Below are 19,219 nucleotides of genomic sequence, written 5' to 3'. Positions count from 1 at the left end.
TCGCAATCAGACATCAGTAATTTGACATTTGTAAAACTGAAATGTAAGGAAACAGAGATCTGCGTTTTAGTTCTGGCCTTTGTCTAGCAGCTTGGAAGTGGTGGAAACAGCATAGGCTTTGAAGTTAGACCGGACTTTGAGTTTCAGCCTAATCTTTTGCTACCTGTGTGGCCCTATTTTTTTTTTAATAGTAGCCTTGAAATAGAGATGCAGTTCACATACCTTATTCCCCAATTGAATTCTGTGATTCAGTGGTTTTAGTGTATTCACAGATGTCTACAGCCAGCACCACAATCAATTTTACAACATTTTCCTGGACCTTTAGTTCTCACTCCCCTATTCCACTTTCACCCCCCTGGCCCCCCCCCCCCCCATCTCTAACAACACTAATGTACTTGCTGCCTCCCTAGAATGCCTATTTGGGGCATTTCAGATACATGGAATCATATAATATGTAGTCTTTTGTGACTGGCTTCTTTCCTGTTGTCAAGGTTCATCATGTAGCATGAGTACTGCATTCCTTTTTATGGCCAAATAATATCCCCTTGTATGATGAAACGCATTTTGTTTATCCGTTCATCAGTTGATGGACATTTGGATTGCTTCTACCTTTTGGCTATTATGAATAATAATAATCACTGTTATAAACATTTATGTACAGGTTTTTGTGTGGACATGTTGTCATTTCTTTTGAGTATATCCCTAGGAGTGGAAATGCTGAGTCATGTGGTAACTCTGTTTAACTATTTAAGGAACTGCACCATTTTACAGTCCCTCCAGCACTTGGTATTATCTGATTTTTTTATTATAGCCACCCCAGCAGGTGTGAAGTGGTGTGTAACATTTTAGAGATACTTCTCTTATACTTAGTTTCCCATCTGCAAAATGGACATGGTAATATCTACTGTGTAACAACAAAAAATAATAGTGACAGCTAATGCCAAGGTAAGCATTTTTAGCCTTAGGATTGTTGAGAGAATGAAATGAGAAGGTGTGTATGAAGTGTGTAGCACACTTTCTGGTATGTAATAGGTTCTTTGTAAAGAGTTCATTAATTCATTGAACTAACAATTGTACTTGCCATATTCTGTACTAATTAATGTGCATATACAAATAAGATGTGGTCCCTGTCTTCAAGAAACTTAAAGTCTGGTGGGCAAAGTTGCATAAGCAGTCACTTCCATTTTTTTGCTGAGTGCTGAAGAGAGTTATACATATACAGTGCAAGCATTAAAGAGAAGTAGTATCCTTCTAGCCTTGGGGCAAGGACAAAGGCTTAGGGAAAGCTCCTTAGAGAAAATGAGACCCAGGCTAAATAGAAAAGGCTGATTTAGAGGAGAGCGAGGCCAGGCAGAGTGGTCAGCATGAATAAATCTCTGGGTAGAGATTTTTTTTCTTTTTCTTCATAACTATTTCCCTGGTGCCCAAAAGTAGTGCCTGACTCGTAGAAGTTGCTCAGTGAGTGTTTGTTGAATTAATAGGAATACGAAGTGGGAGCATGTGCTAGGGCCTGTAAGCTGTTATGTAATTTTGAGGGGTGAGCTGAAGTATGATGGGATGGTGGTCAGAGATGAGTCTGGAGAAGTAGGCAGGCCCAGAGGGCAGTGGACCTTAACTGTCCCACTGTAGTGCTTAGACTTTCCCCTTTAGATTGATGGCAGCCAGTAAAGGGTGCTGAGCAGGGGATTAACATGGTCAGTTTTGATTTGGAAGATCAGCCTGAAGACTGTTGAGAATGGCTGGGTGGGAGAAGACAGGATTAGGATTCAGTGTTGGAGACCAGATAAGAGATGAGGACAGCGTAGGTCACGAAAGTGGTAATAAGAATGAAAAGGAAGAAGTATTACAAATATAAAATAAATAGAATTGATCAGATGTCTGAGATGGATGTGGGAAGAGGAAGAATGATTCCTGAGGTACTTGGCTTTTGAAAGTGGAAGAGTGATGATATCACACAGAGCCGGTTTATGGGGGCAGATGAGGTGGTGTGTTTTGGGCCTGTGGGACATTTGGGTGGTGGAGATATTTAGGAGGTAACTGAAAATATTCTGAAATTTGAATGAGAGGTTGAACAGGAGAGATTGACTTGAGTGTCAGCGTCAGCACGTGGATGGTAGTAGAAACCGTGAGACGATGCATTAGCCAGCCAGGGCAGACATGAAGTGTAGGGGTTGGGGGGAGATACACAGTAGAATGGGTTAGACATGGACTGAAGGGTCAGTCTGCGTGAATTCACATCTTGATTCCACTACTTATTGGCAACGTTGGGCAAGTTAAATAACCTCCTTGAACTTCAATGACTTCACCTGCAAATTGGGAGATAATAAAAGTTCTTATCTTTATACGGTTGTTGAAAAGAATGACTGAAATGGATGATCTACGTAAAAATGCTTTAGACCTTTGTTTAGCGCGTCAGAAGATCTCAAAAAATGTTTGCTGTGGTGGCAGTGGTGATGGGAGTAGAGTGATATGAGTTTTAAAGTGTTGTTAAGGAGTTCTGCCTTTGCTAAAAAAGAATGCCTCTTTTATTACATTTTATGGAAAAATTCATCTTGCTGGAACTTAAAACACAACAAAATTAAGGTTTTGATTAAAACCATGCTTTTATAATAGCCATCTTGTTTAGGGTTGAAATCATAAATGTATCAATGGAATAGAAGCAAGATGTCAGAAATATACTCAAGTTGTTATATGAACCAAATAAATGAATGTGATTTTTTTTCCCTGAAATTATTTTTTTTCTTTTATGTCACGGTATCTTGAATTTGAATAATGTATGGGTCTCTTTTAAAGGGAAAAAATGTATAGATCCCCAGTGTTATATTTTCTATTATAACGATTCGAAATACATATAAACATAAAATTAAATTCCTCATGCTTATCATTCTTACACAACTGTAAAACCAAAATGAATTTAGGAATTAAATACAAAAGACTAACAAAATTTAAATGAACAACATTAATTGAGTGTGATGGATGAAAGTAAATTATTATTTGTAATGTGGGACTGGCGTGGTTAGACTCATAGATTTTTTTCAATTTAACTTTTGATAGTAAATTCACATGATTCAAAAATAAAACACTATTAAAAGATGCACAGAGAAAAGTATCACTGCCCTTCTAACACTCTACCCAGTGTCCACTCCCTAACTCTCCTCCAAATCAGACAACCACATTAGTTTTTGCTGTACCCTTCTAGAATTTCTTTATGCATATGCAAGCGGTTACACACTGAGATGCCCCATGCTTTTTCCACTTAGCAGTTGGAACTTTCCATTTCACTTTATAGAGAGCTTGCTCTTTTTTGCAGCTGCATTGAAAATACATACATTAATTTATTTAATCAGTCCCCTACTGACAGGCATTTTGGTTGTTTCCAATCGTATATAATTACGATGTTGCAGCAAGTAATTTTCAATATGTGTCATTCAGTGCAGGTTTTTGAGATTACATTCCTAGTCCATGGCATGCCAGGTGGTCATGGGGATCCTCCACCACTTTTCTCTCTCAGCACTACAGCTAACCCTTGTGTGAGTGCACTTGATCTCATTCAGGCTTCACTTGGCTGACACCAGATTTACCTGTTTTTTCATTAGCCCATACACTCAATTTGAGACACATTGCTTTAATAGGTTAATATAGACTTAAGATTGTCTTTACTTGCTGGAGAAAAATAGAAAATTGTTGAGAGCATTTTGATGGAGTATTAATGTGGAATACACCATCACGAGGCACAGTCTTGTTTATCGTTTGAGTATCTACTATTGGAAATACAGGTTTCGCGTATACCTTTCAACTTGTGTTTTTTCGTGTTTAGGGACATGGTTTGCATGGGATAGGAGAAACTGTCCACATACCTTTCCCATTTGATGAGACAGAACTACGAGGAGGTACCTTAATTTTGAGTTGTATCCATTTGACTTCTTTATGATTAATCTTGTCCACAATTTGGTGGAAACATAGCAGGAAGTAAATTCTTAAAATTTTTAAGTTCTAGGGTCTTAAAACTATTCTGCTTTTAAAGAGTATTGTCAAAAGGTAGTTTTCTGGCATGTGCCTGTTCCTACAAAGAACTAATAGAATAAGACTCATTTAGAACCCAGGCCTAGAAGGAATACTAGTCTGTCTTGGAGATGAAGAGACTAAGTAGGTAGCTACGTAGATGGAAGACTAGGTTTTCTGTATGTTTGGCCTTTTAGTTTCCTTTTATTGTTTATTTATTTGCAGGTTGGGGGAGAAGACAAGTCATAGGGAAGATTTTATGCTTAGAAAGTTGATGTTTTTTCCCCCAAGTGTTACATACTGGTTTTTTTCAGGGGCTTTTATGGACACTAATGAACATTTGTATCCTAACTTACAGTTTACAGAGAACTTGCATGTATTTCCTGTTTCAGCATTTTTTTTTTTTTTACAGAAGCAAATTTTTTAAAAAAAACTTTTATTAATGGTCAATGTGTTTTGATTTAAGTTTGTGGTATAGTATTAGAAGTCCCGAATCTAGAGTCATTGTGTAGAGAAAATGAGAAAGCACTCATTTGCTTTTTAATTAATTAATTAAAAATTTTTTTACATTTTATTTTTCCTATTAGAGAGGACTTGAGTGAATAGCAAAGTTTGAGCTAAATTTAGCGGGTTTGAATCAAGGGTGAAAAGCCTGTTTAATGTTATCTCTTTTTAGAATTGTGAGCTACAATACATTTGATGAAAGATGCTCGGAGAATTTCTATAAACGCAAATTCATTCTTCCTTTTGTTTAATATAAAAATACCTTTCCTCTGTTGAATACTAAGAAAGTATGTATATTCAAAAGAAAAATAGTCTCTGATTAAAACTTACGTATATTTATATAGCACTTGTGTTTCCTGCTCCATGCAGAACTTTCATTCTCTAATGTATTTTTCTTGTTCTTAGAATATTGCTTGGAATTTTAGAGAGCAGTGAATCGTTCAAGTAATTTAACTTAATTCATATAAGAACTTTTCTTCTAAAATGTTAGTCACCATTGCACCTCCTTGCCCAAAGCAGGGAAAAGGAAGATTTTTATAAGTATTTTTTCCTTTCCACATGTCTAGGCTGCAAAAGCCTTACATTTGAAATTGTGCTCTCTTTTGGCTGTTGTGAATAAATGTGTACAAAATTTGGAGAAGAGAGTTTTCTCTTCCAAAAAATAGCCCCTATTCAGAAATAAGTATTTCTCTGCAACTAAACTTTGCTAGTTAATTCTCTGATACTTTATAAATTCTATGGAAAAATTTATTGTTCACCAGAAGATACAGGATAGTGACAGCAGGATCTTAAAAATCACAAAATCTCAAGAACTGATTAAGAAATCTCTTGCCTTTGGAGATTACTGTGAATATTCTAAAAAAGAGGAATATTCATATTTGGTTATAGAGCATCTTTCTCTTTTGTAAGTTCACATATTTGTGAGAATGAGCTGATATTTAAATAATTTATTAGGGATGTAATTTCAAGTACTTTGTTAGCTTTAGTTTCAATAAGAATACTTTTTACTTTTCTTAAATTAAAAAAAATATATGATGTGTATTTAATGCATTTCCTGGTAGAAACCCACTAAGTAAGTATTTGAGGCAGAATAGAACTACAAAGAGAAGCCTAGAGAATTTGCCACTGACTGACCCTATTTGATTACTTAGCAGGTCAGTTGTTTTGCTACATCAGTTGCCTTCTGAAGTCTGTAAATATGTTGTATGTGTACAGCATCCTTTTTCATCCACAGATATTTCTTTGTTGGAATCAATCTTGATAAAATATAAAAGTAGTTCTAAGAATTGTTTAATAAAAGGAAAGTATATTTAAGTTTTTGGTGTTTTGTTGTAAAACTATTTACTTATAATGTGATGTCAACTCTTTGTTCTTAGAGTTTACACGTGTCAATATGGGTGTTCATAAAGCATTGCAGATGTTGAGGAACAAAGTGGACTTGCAGCATTTTTGTGGATATGTCACCATGTTGAATGCTTCTAGCCAACTTGCAAACAGAAAACTCAGTGATGCTTCTGATGAGAGAGGTTAGCCAATAGCTGGGTTCTTTGAATTAGGATAATTGGTACTGAGTTTATCACAAGCTTAATATTTAGAAAGCATGGGTACCTTTGTGGGGATGTTGACTTACTTAATACTTAATGTTATTCCACTGAAAGATGAGAAAATATTCTGTGATATCATTGGGACAAATATCAATTGTTCAAATGGAGAAAATACTAAGAGCATAAGTAAAGAAGTGATGACCTGGGGTTGGAATACAGAATGGTTATTGGGTTTTAGCCCTTTACTGTTGTATTTATGTTTATAGGCTTTAAATTAAGTTCCTTTATGGGGTGATGGTTTCAAAACTTTAGTCTCTTTGTAAAATTGTTTTCAAACTAGAATGAGTAGTTTTTCCCTCTCAGCTTTCCTCTTTCTATCAAGGCACCATTGTCTTGTTATGCAGACCTTAAAAATCATATCTTTATCTCATCCTTCTCCTTTCCCACTCAACCCAGTTAGTTTCCAAGATCTGTGAGTTAGTCTTTAGAAATGTCTCTTATATCCGTTTCTTCCCCTCTCTCTTTAATTCTCTGTAACTGCCATTCTAGTCTGAGTTTTGATACTTTATACGTGTTTTATTGCGACCATTTCCTGCTTAGCCTTCCTGGCCTCATTCTCTTCTTTCTGTCTCCAGCCTGTCCTGCATATTGACAACAGCTAATTTTCCTTAGATACCTTTTTCTTTCTAATTTAAAAATTCATTTTCAAATCACCTTCTCATAATTACTAATTGTTTCTGTTCTGGCATAATTTTGGCTTGTATGTGGCTTTGGTTGCCATGATGTCACCTCTGGTCCACGACTCTAGGGGACCTTTTAATTCAAGTCTCTATCATTGATTGACTATATTCGCTGAACCTCTTAGTTTGAAATCCTGAGAAAATATGATTGATTGCTAGCCATCCAGTGGATTGAATTAGTCTCCACTCCTGGTCCATTTACCTTTGGCCAGAGGAGTTGGGTAACTTTCAACAGTTGACTGCCAGGTATCACAGGAGCATTTTTAGAGAAGAGGGCTGTCATTTCAATGAATGTCTACTGTAGCTGTCATGTTTTATTCCATTCATTCTATAAACATTTACAAAATACCTCCTTAGGTGCTGGAGATATTTCTGTTACTAAGTCCTAGGGAATAAAACCCTGGAAGGAGAGACAAGCAAGTGAATCAGCCTACTGTGTAGTGTTAAAAGACTGAGATATAGGGGTCTGCTTCTTGAAGTGCTAAAGTAGGACAGAGAAGGCATATCCCAGCCCAACTGAGCTATCAGAGAGGCCTCTTAGAGAAGGTAAAGTTTGAACTAAATTTTGAAAAGCGAGGAGTTCGCTACACACAGATAGTTGTTTATTTGGAGGGTAGCAGCCTTTAGGGAATCGGGCAATAGAGTAGCTCATCTTGGCCGAAAGAAGAGTTTGTGGGGCAGTAGTAGATGAGAGTAGAGAAGTAATAGGTGAGATCTAGAAGATCTTGGAGGATCTTTCATGCTGAAAGATACAGGGAGTCAAAAAAAATATTTTGAGAAGGAATGATGTAATCAGACTGCATGTTTCCATGGGGATAGAAATGACTTTAGTAATTCTCTAAAAGTCTAAACTTGTGTTCTGCCTTTTTAATCCTTGTTTTTTTAGGTCAGGGCTTTACAAGCTCAGTACTGTTTATGTTTGGAGCTGGATAATTCCTTGTTGCGGGGGGCTGTCCTGTGCACTGTTGGGTGTTTAGGATCTCTAGACATCAGCAGCATCCCTGTCCCGGTTCATGGCAACCAAACCATGTCTTCAAACGTTGCCAAATGTTTCTTGGGGGACAAAATTTTCCCCCTTTTAAGAACTACTGCTTTAGGCTAAAGACTGTTCATTGTTTTCCGTTGTCATTTCTGTTGCCTGAAGTCTTCTTTTATGTTTGGACTGACTTACTGACAACCTGTGCCAACTACTAGAATCCTAATATTGTGTATGCCCTTTAATTGTAAGGAGAACCTGATTTGGCTTCTGGCTCAGATGTAAATGGGAGTACAGAGTCATTTGAAATGGTCATTGAGGAAGCAACTATAGATTCAGCCACAAAGCAAAACTCTGGTAAGGCTTTAAAAATTATTTGCAATCTTGGACTAATTTCTGAGGTTTGACTCTTTTGTTAAGTCGTTTGGATATCGTTTTTCTGCTCTTATTATAATGGACTTTTTCATAAGTATTTTCTAGGAAAGAATTTTATATGTTTAGAATAATGATTAAAGTTAGTTAAAATATTATAAAACTGGGGCTTCCCTGGTGGCGCAGTGGTTGAGAATCTGCCTGCCAATGCAGGGGACACGGGTTCGGGCCCTGGTCTGGGAAGATCCCACATGCCACGGAGCCACTGGGCCCGTGAGCCACAATTACTGAGCCTGCGTGTCTGGAGCCTGTGCTCCGCAACAAGAGAGGCCGCGATAGTGAGAGGCCCGCGCACCGCGATGAAGAGTGGCCCCCGCTTGCCGCAACTAGAAAAAGCCCTCGCACAGAAACGAAGACCCAACACAGCCATAAAAATAAATAAATTAAAAAAAAAATATTATAAAACTATGACCTGAGAATAAAAATGTTTTATTTTTCCTATGTTGATTCTCTCATCTTGTAGCTGTCCTGCACTACTTTTTTATTTATTTTTTATTTTTTTTGTTAAAAGACCACTTTGAGCATCTGTTGAAAGCTGTGTGCCTTCTTCCCAGAAGCATGTACATACTCAAAAAACATTCTTCCCTGTTTCAGAGATTCACTGATCCCCTCTCTGAGTCTTCTCCCCTGCTAAGCCCTTTGGTGGATGTCAGTGGGGGGCGGGAGGAATCTATGAAAATCTCTGGAGCTCAGTTAAGAAACCCTGGTCGGTCATAATATATATAAATATATATATGATTGATAACTTTATATATCCTTTTGTAGTTGCCACAATAGAAGCAGATTGGGTTCCTCTCGAGCTGTGCTTTGGAATTCCACTGTTTAGTTCTGAATTAAACCAGAAAGTTTGCAGAAAAATTGCTACACATGGCCTTTGCAGAAAAGAGAGGTGAGGGTTTATGTTTGTTGTCATCTTTTCATCTATGAGACTTCTTAAGCTCTCAGTATTAGTTGCTATATCCTACTTTGTCTTATTTCACACATGATCATAGTACTTGCCTTGTGTTTATTTGTTGATTGAATAAAAATGGCTAGTTTAAGGGTTTGCTATGTATTTTAAAATTAAAGTTCAGTACCTCAGAAATTAGGCACATGCAAGTCTTTTGGACACATGTTTTGGTTAATTATATTTACTTAGTTACCCAGATTTGGCGAGAGTACAGTTAAAATGGGCATGCTTATATGACGGTATGAACCTAGTTTTTTTACTATGTAAATATCTATAGAAATTCTCTCTTTCTTAACATACACACACTCAAGTTATGTTAATAGTGATTATCTCCTATAGTGGAATTATGGCTGACTTTCTAAATTTTCTTCAGTTTCCACATTTTCTAAAATGAGCACATATTACTTGTCAGAAATGACATGTAGGTTTTATCTCCTATGCCAGCTCTGATCCATTGGGAATGGCTGCTGAGAGTCAGCGCTGTGAAAGTTCTCAGACTGTCTGGTTTAACCGAAAAGAATATCTTTGAATCTGATTGTCGTGGTGGGTGGCTTGGAGAGATGATATCCACAGATCTTGACATCTTTACTTAGGAAAACAAAGTTGGATAATAAATAATTAATTTAATTGTCTCAATGTAGCTTATATCAGAAAATTAAAAGTACTTAACTGACAAATAATTTTAATAGCTATCCTGAAAATAAAATAACATACATGAATAAAAAAAAGAAATACTATGTAGTTTTAATGATTGCCACTATAATTGTTACCAATTTACATATTTGAAAAATATGTGCCTAAATTTTTATTTTAGAAGTTTTCTTGTATTTAACATTTATATTTGGTAGTAGTTTAAACTTTTAACAATAATTTTCCAATTTTGGTTATACATGATGTTTTATTTCAAAATGGTCTTTTTATGCACTGTTACTCTGTATTATTAAAACAAGCAGAAATTTCATAGACGAGAACCATTGAAATTGTTTTTTTTTTTAATTTTTATGTAATTAACCAAGATGTATATACATACATAAATGCATTTAAATTGTTAAAATTAAACTCTTGTGAGATATTAATTCTTGTCATATTTGTTTTAAACTTTTCCCCTTTTTTTCAGCCTTCAAAACCTCTTACATTCCAGTAGAAAACTGTCTCTACAAGTCCTTAACTTTGTTCACTCATTCCAGGTAACAAAAACCAAAAATATCCAAATGGTATTTGCATAGAGCTTTTATAGTATGCAAAACACTTCCATGTTTGTTCTGAGTCTCCACAGCAGTAAGACATGAAATAAGCATTATTTCATGCTTATTTATGCATTTTAATTTATAAATGAAGATGCTGAAATTCAGGAAGTTAACTGACATACATGATTTCACTGGCCAGGTGTTTAGGAAGCTTGGACTGTTTGTTCTGTGCTGGTGCTTCATTAAACGGAAATGTGTTAAGCATCTGCCATGGGCCATGCACCATGCTAGGTGCTGGTTCTTGGGTCAGTACACTTCCATTAATAACTGCAGTGATTCTCCATTACTGAGAGGGGGTTGTCTGTTATGGTAGTGAATGCCAGTGCTCTAGACCTTTTATCTTCCCCCCGAGGAAAGAAAGGATGCTCTAGACTTGATTTGTAGATAAACTTTTAGAATGGAATATTTTTTTTGGTATATCTGTTCTAATATTATGAAATCAGTATTTTGGAGTTTGGTTTCATTCATTCTTTCAATAAATGCTTGAGTTGACTCTATGCCAGACCCTTTACCAGGTGCTGGGGAAACGATATCTAAGACACTAATGGAGCTTAAGTGTTGTATGAGACCATAGTCGAGTAAACATCGAAATATGTGAAGTAATTACAGATTTCAGTAAGTGCTTTGAAGGAGCCAAGCTCCTTCAAATCTGATGGAATCCAAAGGTAGACCTAATTTAAATAGGTAGAGATGACGCATAAGCTGAAACCTAAAGGATGGGAAAGAGTATTCCAGGCCGAGGTTAGTAGGTGCAAAAGTCCTGTGTCAGGAAGGCATTCAACCTGCAAGGAAACGAGAAGGCCCAGCGTGGCAGAAGCCTCTTGAAAGAGGGATGGTGGGAAGAGGTGAGGTTGAAGAAGAACGGAGAGCCTTCTGGAGTATGTTAAAGAATATGTATTTTATGCTGAGTGCAAAGAGAAACTATTAAAGACTTTTAACAGAGAATGACATTATTTTTAATTGACTCTTTTAAAAGATTAGTTACTGTTTAGAGAATAGATTAGAAACAGACAAGCACAGAAACAAGATAAGTTCGGAGACTGCTCTAATAGCCTAAGTTAAGAGATGTTGGTGGCCGAACACCGTTTTTCGTTTTAAAAAAATTTGCATGTATCCATAATAAAGGTTTGTTTATTACATGTATATACTGTTAAACATGTAATAATATAATAAATTATGTATATTGTAAAAGATACACAAAACCAGGAATTTTATCGGATACAATAAGTAGATACAGGATTTTAAAAATTTTCATGGTACTGCACCCCACTTTGGAGTGAGTACCCCACTTTGGAGACCACTGGCCTAGACTACGGTGGTGGCTATGGTGAGTGATTCAAGTAAACTCATTTGGGATACATGTTGGAGGGAGACTGATGGAACTTGGTGATTAAATGTGAGGAAAGATTGAGGCTGTGGTGAGGAAGGGAAAGATAAAGAATGATTTTCATATTTCTTGACTAGCTTGAGCAGGGAAGGCTGGGGAGGAACCAGTGGGGGAAAATTTGAGAGTTTGCTTATGGACATGCTAAGTGTGGAATTTATGGTGAAACATCCAAGAACAGATGTTGCATAGGTGGAGGTTTGGGCCTGGAGTTCTGGGGAGAAGTCTGCTGAATGTGTGAATCTGAGAGCCCTGGGAGTGGATGGATTGTTCTAGTGCTTAATGTTGTGTGAGGGTTTTTGTCTAAGAATTAACTTTTTCTCATCCCATATTCTCATAGCGTGTTATTTCTGTGTATTTCAAAGCACTTGTCATCATCTGAGTGTATTAGTCATTTCTGCACGTTAATACCTGTCATTGATTATTTTGGGTTTGTGAGGTACAACTTTGCATTTCCTATAGTGCTTTGCCATTCCATAAACATTTCTTAGGTAATCAAGGTCTCTATTTCTCATTAGCTACATTAAGTGGTTTGGTAAAGTGTTGAATAGAATTTTTTTTCTCTTGTTTCTTGATCTTTTAGGAAGGTGCTTCAACACTGGATATTCACAATGAGGCCAGTTTTCCAAGTTTGCTTTCACAGTCATCCTGTGCTGACATGGGAGTTCCACTTCCTGCAAAGAACTTAATATTTAAAGATGGCATCTTAACAGAGTGGAGTGGACGTTCACCTTCCTCACTTCTTATTGCTAATCTCCATTTGCAGTAATTTGGTTACATCATTTGTTGCTCACACTTTCTGCCGTTTTTCTTTCTTAACATTAGCTTTATGTTGCCAGCCACTAAAAAGCATCCAGCTGCTGCAGTGCAATTCATGCTTAACTGATGTTAAAGTTAAAGTTTGGGGAACATGTTCATGTTTTCTGAAGTTTTCCTCATTACTGCACCTCCTGATGCAACGAAGAGCTTTTTAGCAGCCTGCACTGTATTTTTTACCTTGAGACAATCTGCGTTTCTTTTATAAAACTGAGGATATACTTTATAGGCTTTATGATGACTGTTATGTTTATAAGCAGTCACTATGAATATTGCAGTGGTAATTTTATATGTTAGTTTATCAAACATAAATCTTGTTTAATTTTATATTTTGTTACCTACTCTTTAGGGGATAGTGGGAAGAGGTAGAACTCTTCCTCTGAAAAGGCTTCTTGGTATTTAAAGTAGCAAAACTATAAAACGATAAACATCCGTTATTGAGAGATGATCTGATGGGGCATTAAGAATTGCTGTGGGTGTTTGTAAATTATGTATATCGGTTGAACATTGTTGAAGGTATGTACATCAGCATAGTTATGTATGGCTTAACCTTGATTTAGAAGGTCTTAACTCACACTATGACTATACATTGACATCTCATAAGAAGCTTTGGAAAACATTCTATTTTTAAACAACATTTATATGTGGACTTCAGTTGTCGCTCATTTTGGGCTTTATATTTTCATAGAGTCTTTATGGAAAAATAGAATTTATTTTCCACTCTTGTAGCTGTGGCTGCTGCACATTTTCTCCCTGATTTATTTTTTGTTTAGTAGCTCTGCCCATGAATGTTATGGAATTGGATTTGATGTTTTCAAACCAAGGATTTTGATTTCAGCTTAGAATTGCATATTAGAGGCATTAAGGCTATGTCTTCTGATCAGAACACTTTAGTGATAAACCTACTGTGAGGACATAAGCAATCCGGATCTTAAATTTATGTGACTAGTTTTAGAGGAAATGATAAAGAAAAATTGAGTAATTTCAAAATGTTTCTTGAGTCATTGATTCTTTTAGTATCTCAAATGTTAATTAGAATAATTGGAATCACTTTTTAGATTTTTCAAGTTACCTTCCTCGGGAAGTTTGTGCAGTGTTATATAGTTTAGTTTAGCTTTTCTCATAGGATAATGGTTTGCTAGTTTAAAACTGTAACCAAACTAACTGGTCAAACAACATATATCTAAAATATTTAAAGCATTAGAAAATTTGGGAAGGTTAAACCTAAACATTTTTGCTGATAATTTTTGTTATTTATAGAACTGACATTTGTGTATTTAACATACTTCTGGAAGTATGTGTCTTTCTTCAAACTGTTAACCATGCATTCAGTACTGTCACCTACCTGTTGAATATTTTGGAGCAGGTTACCTGTGGCACAGTCAGTGCTGTGTTTTGGGTAAATGCAGTAATGTTTAGTATTCTACTTTGTCTTAATATGAGGTAGAAACCAAGTATATGTTATAAATGTTTGTGTATAAAAGGAAAAATACTAATATTAAAATAATTTCTTATAACTGTGAATCACTCATTTATTTTTCCAATAATTGATATTGTACATTCCTAGTGCTATTAGGTATGTATGTAACTTCTACAGTTTTTCAACTGAAAGTTGTAAGTATTTCATTTGATCAGGGCTCTTTAATCTCATTTTCATTTGCTTTGTTCAGATTAACTGTAGTTATTTTATTTATTTCTGTTATTAACAAGCTTAACCTACGGTAATGACACGTACACTAATAAAGCATTGAATGTTTGTAGTTGTTGGTAGTGAACCCAGTTGTTGGTGAATTTAAAACTTAAAATATGGGAGTGATTTGCTGCTATATTTCCTTTGAGAGCTAACAGAGGAGGAAATAGAGCCTAATAAATGATCATGAATTTTAGGGAAAGTACTGAAAAAACATGTAGTCAACTCCGGTTTCTCATGTGAATGAGGAAAGATTCTGATTCCCAGCTGAAGACCTCTCATACTTTTAAGGATGGAGAATCTGCACTTTTAAAGCTGTTATTAGCAAAATGTGAAAGCCACTTTTATGCTTTACTTTGTGAATTTGGCTTTGTTTCATTCATACATTAACTCATGTAAAGATGCATCTCTTAAATCTTATCTGTTGATCCTATTCAACAAAAAGGTAATAAATACAGAATTTATTATTTGCCAAAGAAAATTTGTGAAAGAATTTTTATCCAGTTTTTCTGCAAATGTTTAAAGTAATTTCATTTGGCTTTGTGCTGCCTCCCCTCTTTTCTGCCCTTAAAGTAGCTTAAACCATTGATTGGCAAACTTCAGAAACCAAGAGAAAAAAAGAAATATAAAAAAGGACATAGAGTTTAGTATGGTACAATTTCACCTCTCACATAGGTCTAAAGAAATGTAACTTTATGTTGTTAAAAAAATATATGATCGTCTGATTTTCTTGATTCCTTATTTTCTTTTAAAGTGTGTAATCAGATATTTTATTTGTTTTTTGGGGGGAATATTGGTTTCTTTTAGTTGTTTCCAGTTTTCTTTGCCATTTGTGTTTCTCTTTTATGTTCAGTGTTTCAAATACGGTTTGTATTTAAAGATTTTAAAATACCAAAACTGTAACTTGAGCACAGTGGATTTTTTTCTGGTATGCTGTTAATATGATACAGTGAAATGTATAAAGTATTGTCAATTTGATTATTGACACATATAATATGTTTACAAATAAACTGTGGTGTTGGTCAAGTTGCTGTGAAAATGTGTAATCTTCTGTAAGCCCCTCCCTTAATTTTAAATACAGGCATGCTTTCAGTGCTGACGTTTTCCTATACTTTTTTAAAAAAAATAACCTTTTTATTTTATAATAATTTCAGATTAGCAGAAAAATTGCAAAGGTGGTCCGGAGATATTCCCTATATCCTTCCATGAGCTTCCACTAATGTTTACAACTTATGTAAACTATGGCACATCTGTCAAAACTCAGAAATTAACATTGGTACAATAGTATTTACTAAACTACAGACTTTATTTGGTTTTCACCCATTTTCCTCTTATGTTCTCCTGTTCCAGGACCCCCTCCAGGATACCACGTTCCGTTTATTTAGTCATCACTGCCTCCTTGGTCATCACCGATCTGTGACAGTTTCTCAGTCTTTCATGACCATGACACTGTGAAGAGCACTAGTTGGTAGTTTGGTAGGATGTCCCTCAATGTGGGTTTGTCTGGTGTTTTATCATGATTAAACTTGAGGTTGTGCTTTATCAGGAAGGATATAGCACAGCGGTTGTGTGCCCTTCCACGCTGTATTATATCATGGTGTGCATAATGTAAATAGGCATTATTGGTGATGTTCCTTCATTGGTTAAGGTGGTGTCTGCTAGGTTTTTCCACTGTAAAGTACCATTTTTCCACTTTCCGTACTCTTTTTTTTTTTTTGAAGTGAATTACTAAGTCTAGTCCACACTCAAAGGGAAGGAGAATATCTATATATATTCTTTACAAATTTTCTTAAAGATTTGTTCCTTTCCCCTATTTATTTGATCATTTATTTATATTAGTATGCAATCATGGCTATTTATTTTATACTTTGGGTTAAAATCCAGTACAGTTGTTATTTATTTTGTTGTGCAAATTGTTTTAGCTTTGCCTATTGGGAACTCTTTGAAGTTGGCTCCTAAATCCTTTTGGTGTACCCTCATTTTTTTTGACCATAGTTTTACTTTCTAGCACTGCAGGTATTACCTGGATGCCAGCCCTAGAATTAGCCTATTTCTCCAAGGAGCCCTGGTTCCTTTCATTGCAGAATGGTACTTAGAAACCAAGATTGTGGTTTAGGTGTGCTTGCTGCTACTGCATCTACACCTTTCCAGTGATATGACCTAAGAGATATAAATATGTATACTAACAAATAATATAGGCACACATCTCTATAATTATTTTTAGATCCATCTATCTGTATGTATATTAAACTGATTCTCATCTAGCACCACAGGGTTCATTCTAGTTATGCCTCTTTGCTTGTTCATAACTTCTTTCTCTGAGGGTGAGAAACCTGGCTCTTTTTATCTACAATTTATTTGTTTATTTGTTCAACCCTAGAATACTTATAAAGTGGTTTCAGAATAGTTAACATTGTACCCCTGTGAGAAACAAATTGACCAACTAGGGTATAGTGTTTAAGTACTTTTTTTTGTCTCTAGCCTTATAGTATTCACTCATTTTCCAAAGTAATTTAGTTCAGCTCATTTTATTCCCCACTCCCTTCATTGAGGTTATGTCATACATTTGTAAAACAGATTTATTTGTCACATTTTGAATTCCATCTGGGATCTCTTGACATCCCAGCTGATTTTTCACTGGGAAAATTTACTCTGCGTCGTCTTTGACAAACGCAGTCATGTGTCCACTGTCTCAGTACTACACAGAACGGTTCAATCACCCTAAAAATTCCCCTTTGTACTCAACCCCTCACCCCACCCCTCACAACCACTTATCTGTTCCATTCCTATAGTTTTGCTTTTCCCAGAATGTCATACACATGGTGGAATTGTACAGTTTGTAGCCTTTGAGTCTAGCCTCTTTTGCATAGCAAAATGCATTTTAAATTGATACATGTTGTGTGAATTAATAGCTCTGTTTCTTTCTATTGCTGAGTATTTCATTGTATGGATGTATCAAGGTTTGTTTATCATTTAACATTCATGTTCAGGTTTTAATACAAACAATTCATTTTGCTTGGGTAAATAGCGACGAGTAGGATTGCTGAGTCATTGGTAAGTGTGTATTTAACTTTATAAAAACTGCCAAACTGTCTTTCAAAGTGAGTGACTGCCATTTTGCATTCCCACTAGCAATGAATGAGGGTTCCCACTGCAGTGGTATCTCATTGTAGTTGAAATAACTAATTTTCCCAGTGAAAAATTATGTTGGGCATCTTTTCATGCGCTTATTTGCCATTCATATATCTTCTTTGGTGAAGTATCTGTTTGGATTTGTTGCTCATATTTTAAAAACTAGGTGTTACTGAGTTTTAAGAGTTCAGTAAGTATTTGAGTACAGGTCTTTTATCAGATATGTGTTTTGCAGATATTTTTTCCCAGTCTAGCTTGTCTTTTCATTCTCTTAATAGTGTCTTTTAAAGTAAAGAGGAAAAGTTTTTAATTTTGACAATGTCTGGTTTCTTGGTTTGGGGTTTTTTTTTTAACGGATTGTGCTTTTGATGCTGTTATCAAAAAACTCATCACCAAACCCAAGGTGCAGAGTTTTCATTTTCTTCTGAAAGTTTTATAGTTTTATGTTTAGGTCTTTGACGCATTTGAGCTAATTTTAATATGCGGTATGAGATACATGTTTATATTTTCTTCACTGAATTGCCATTACACCTTTGTCAAAAATCAGTTGATGGTCCTATAGAGACAAAGTAGATCAGTAGTTGCCTGGGGTGGAAATGGGGGGGTGACTGCAAATGGGTATAAGGCATCTTCTTGGAGTGCTGGAAATGTAAAATTGGATTGCGGTGATTGATGTTGTGCAAATCTAAGTTTACCAAAATAATTGCATTGTACACTTAAGTAAATTTTATCATATGTAAATTATACTTCAATAAAGTGGTTTGAAAAAATCAATTGGCATTTTTTTGTGTGGGTCTATTTCTGGGCTCTCAGTTCTGTTTCGTTGATCAATGTGTCTGTCCTTTTAATACCATGCTGAAATTGGATACTGTTAGTCATCCAACTTTGTTGTTTTTAGAATTGATTTTGGCTCTTTTAGTTCCTTTGCCTTTCCATATAAATTTTAGAATCAGCTTCTCAACATCTACACACAAGCCTGCAAAGATTTTAATCAAAATTATATTGAATCTATAGATCAAATGGAGGAGAATTGATATCCTAACAAATATCTCTCCATTTATTTATAACTTCTTTGGTTTTTGTTGGTCACTGTTTTGCAAGTTTCTTTTTTTTTTCTTTTTTGAAAGGTTTTGAACTACAAATTAAATGTCTTTAATAGCTCTATTCCTATTAGCTGTTTCTTCTTGAGTGAGTTTTGGTAGTTTGTATCTTTCAAGGAATTGGTCTGTTTCCTCTAGATTACTGAGTTTATGGGCATTTATTTTTCATAGTGTACTCTTACTGTCCTTTTATTTAGTTGGATTAGAATAGGAAGATAAAAAGATGAAGTGAGATAAATCCCAAAGAGAAAGTGGCTAAGAATGATCCAGAACAGATGAAAGATGGGAATCCAGAGATACAGGAATCCAATGCATCGTATGTGTCAATAATGTTCGTCAGTAATGAGCTCAGAAAACAATTCAATTACATCATCAAAGTACTTGGAGAAAATGACTGTTGACCTAACAATTGTGAATCTGGCAAAACTATCTTTCAGGAACAAATGTGAAAAAGACATTTTCAAATATAAAAAACCGAGTTTATCATTAGACTGACCTCAAAAAAAAAATTCAAATAAAGAAGTTTTTCCGCAAGGGATGTCTGTTATATGAGAAGGAATGCTGAGCAAAGATGTTGATTAATCTTAAACTTCTTTTCTGAATGAAAATAATATGATATTTAATTTGGGAAAGTAAAGAAATAGGGCTAAAATCCTGAAAAAGTCATGTGAGTCAGGAGAGGATTACGTAGAGTTAAAGCACT

At 35.4% G+C, this 19,219-nt stretch overlaps 1 protein-coding gene across 3 annotated transcripts in view; it reads left to right on the top strand.

Annotated features, from left to right (window-relative positions):
• Positions 1-15,310, top strand: part of FAM91A1 (family with sequence similarity 91 member A1) — a 42,364-nt gene extending 27,054 nt beyond the window's left edge. For all 3 annotated transcript variants that reach the window (XM_082363064.1, XM_082363063.1, XM_082363065.1), the window contains 6 exons: positions 3,818-3,890; positions 5,883-6,032; positions 8,019-8,123; positions 8,964-9,087; positions 10,265-10,334; positions 12,362-15,310. In XM_082363064.1, coding sequence (XP_082219190.1) covers positions 3,818-3,890; positions 5,883-6,032; positions 8,019-8,123; positions 8,964-9,087; positions 10,265-10,334; positions 12,362-12,547 — 708 coding nt within the window. In that variant the 3' untranslated portion in view covers positions 12,548-15,310. The remainder of the gene's footprint in view (positions 1-3,817; positions 3,891-5,882; positions 6,033-8,018; positions 8,124-8,963; positions 9,088-10,264; positions 10,335-12,361) is intronic.
• The last annotated feature ends 3,909 nt before the right edge of the window (positions 15,311-19,219 follow it).

The sequence above is a fragment of the Balaenoptera borealis genome (assembly GCF_965194805.1).
Source record: "Balaenoptera borealis genome assembly, chromosome: 17".
Classification (NCBI taxonomy): domain Eukaryota; kingdom Metazoa; phylum Chordata; class Mammalia; order Artiodactyla; family Balaenopteridae; genus Balaenoptera; species Balaenoptera borealis.
Note: the sequence above shows the minus strand (reverse complement) of the source record. Positions and strands in the feature narration are given on the sequence as shown.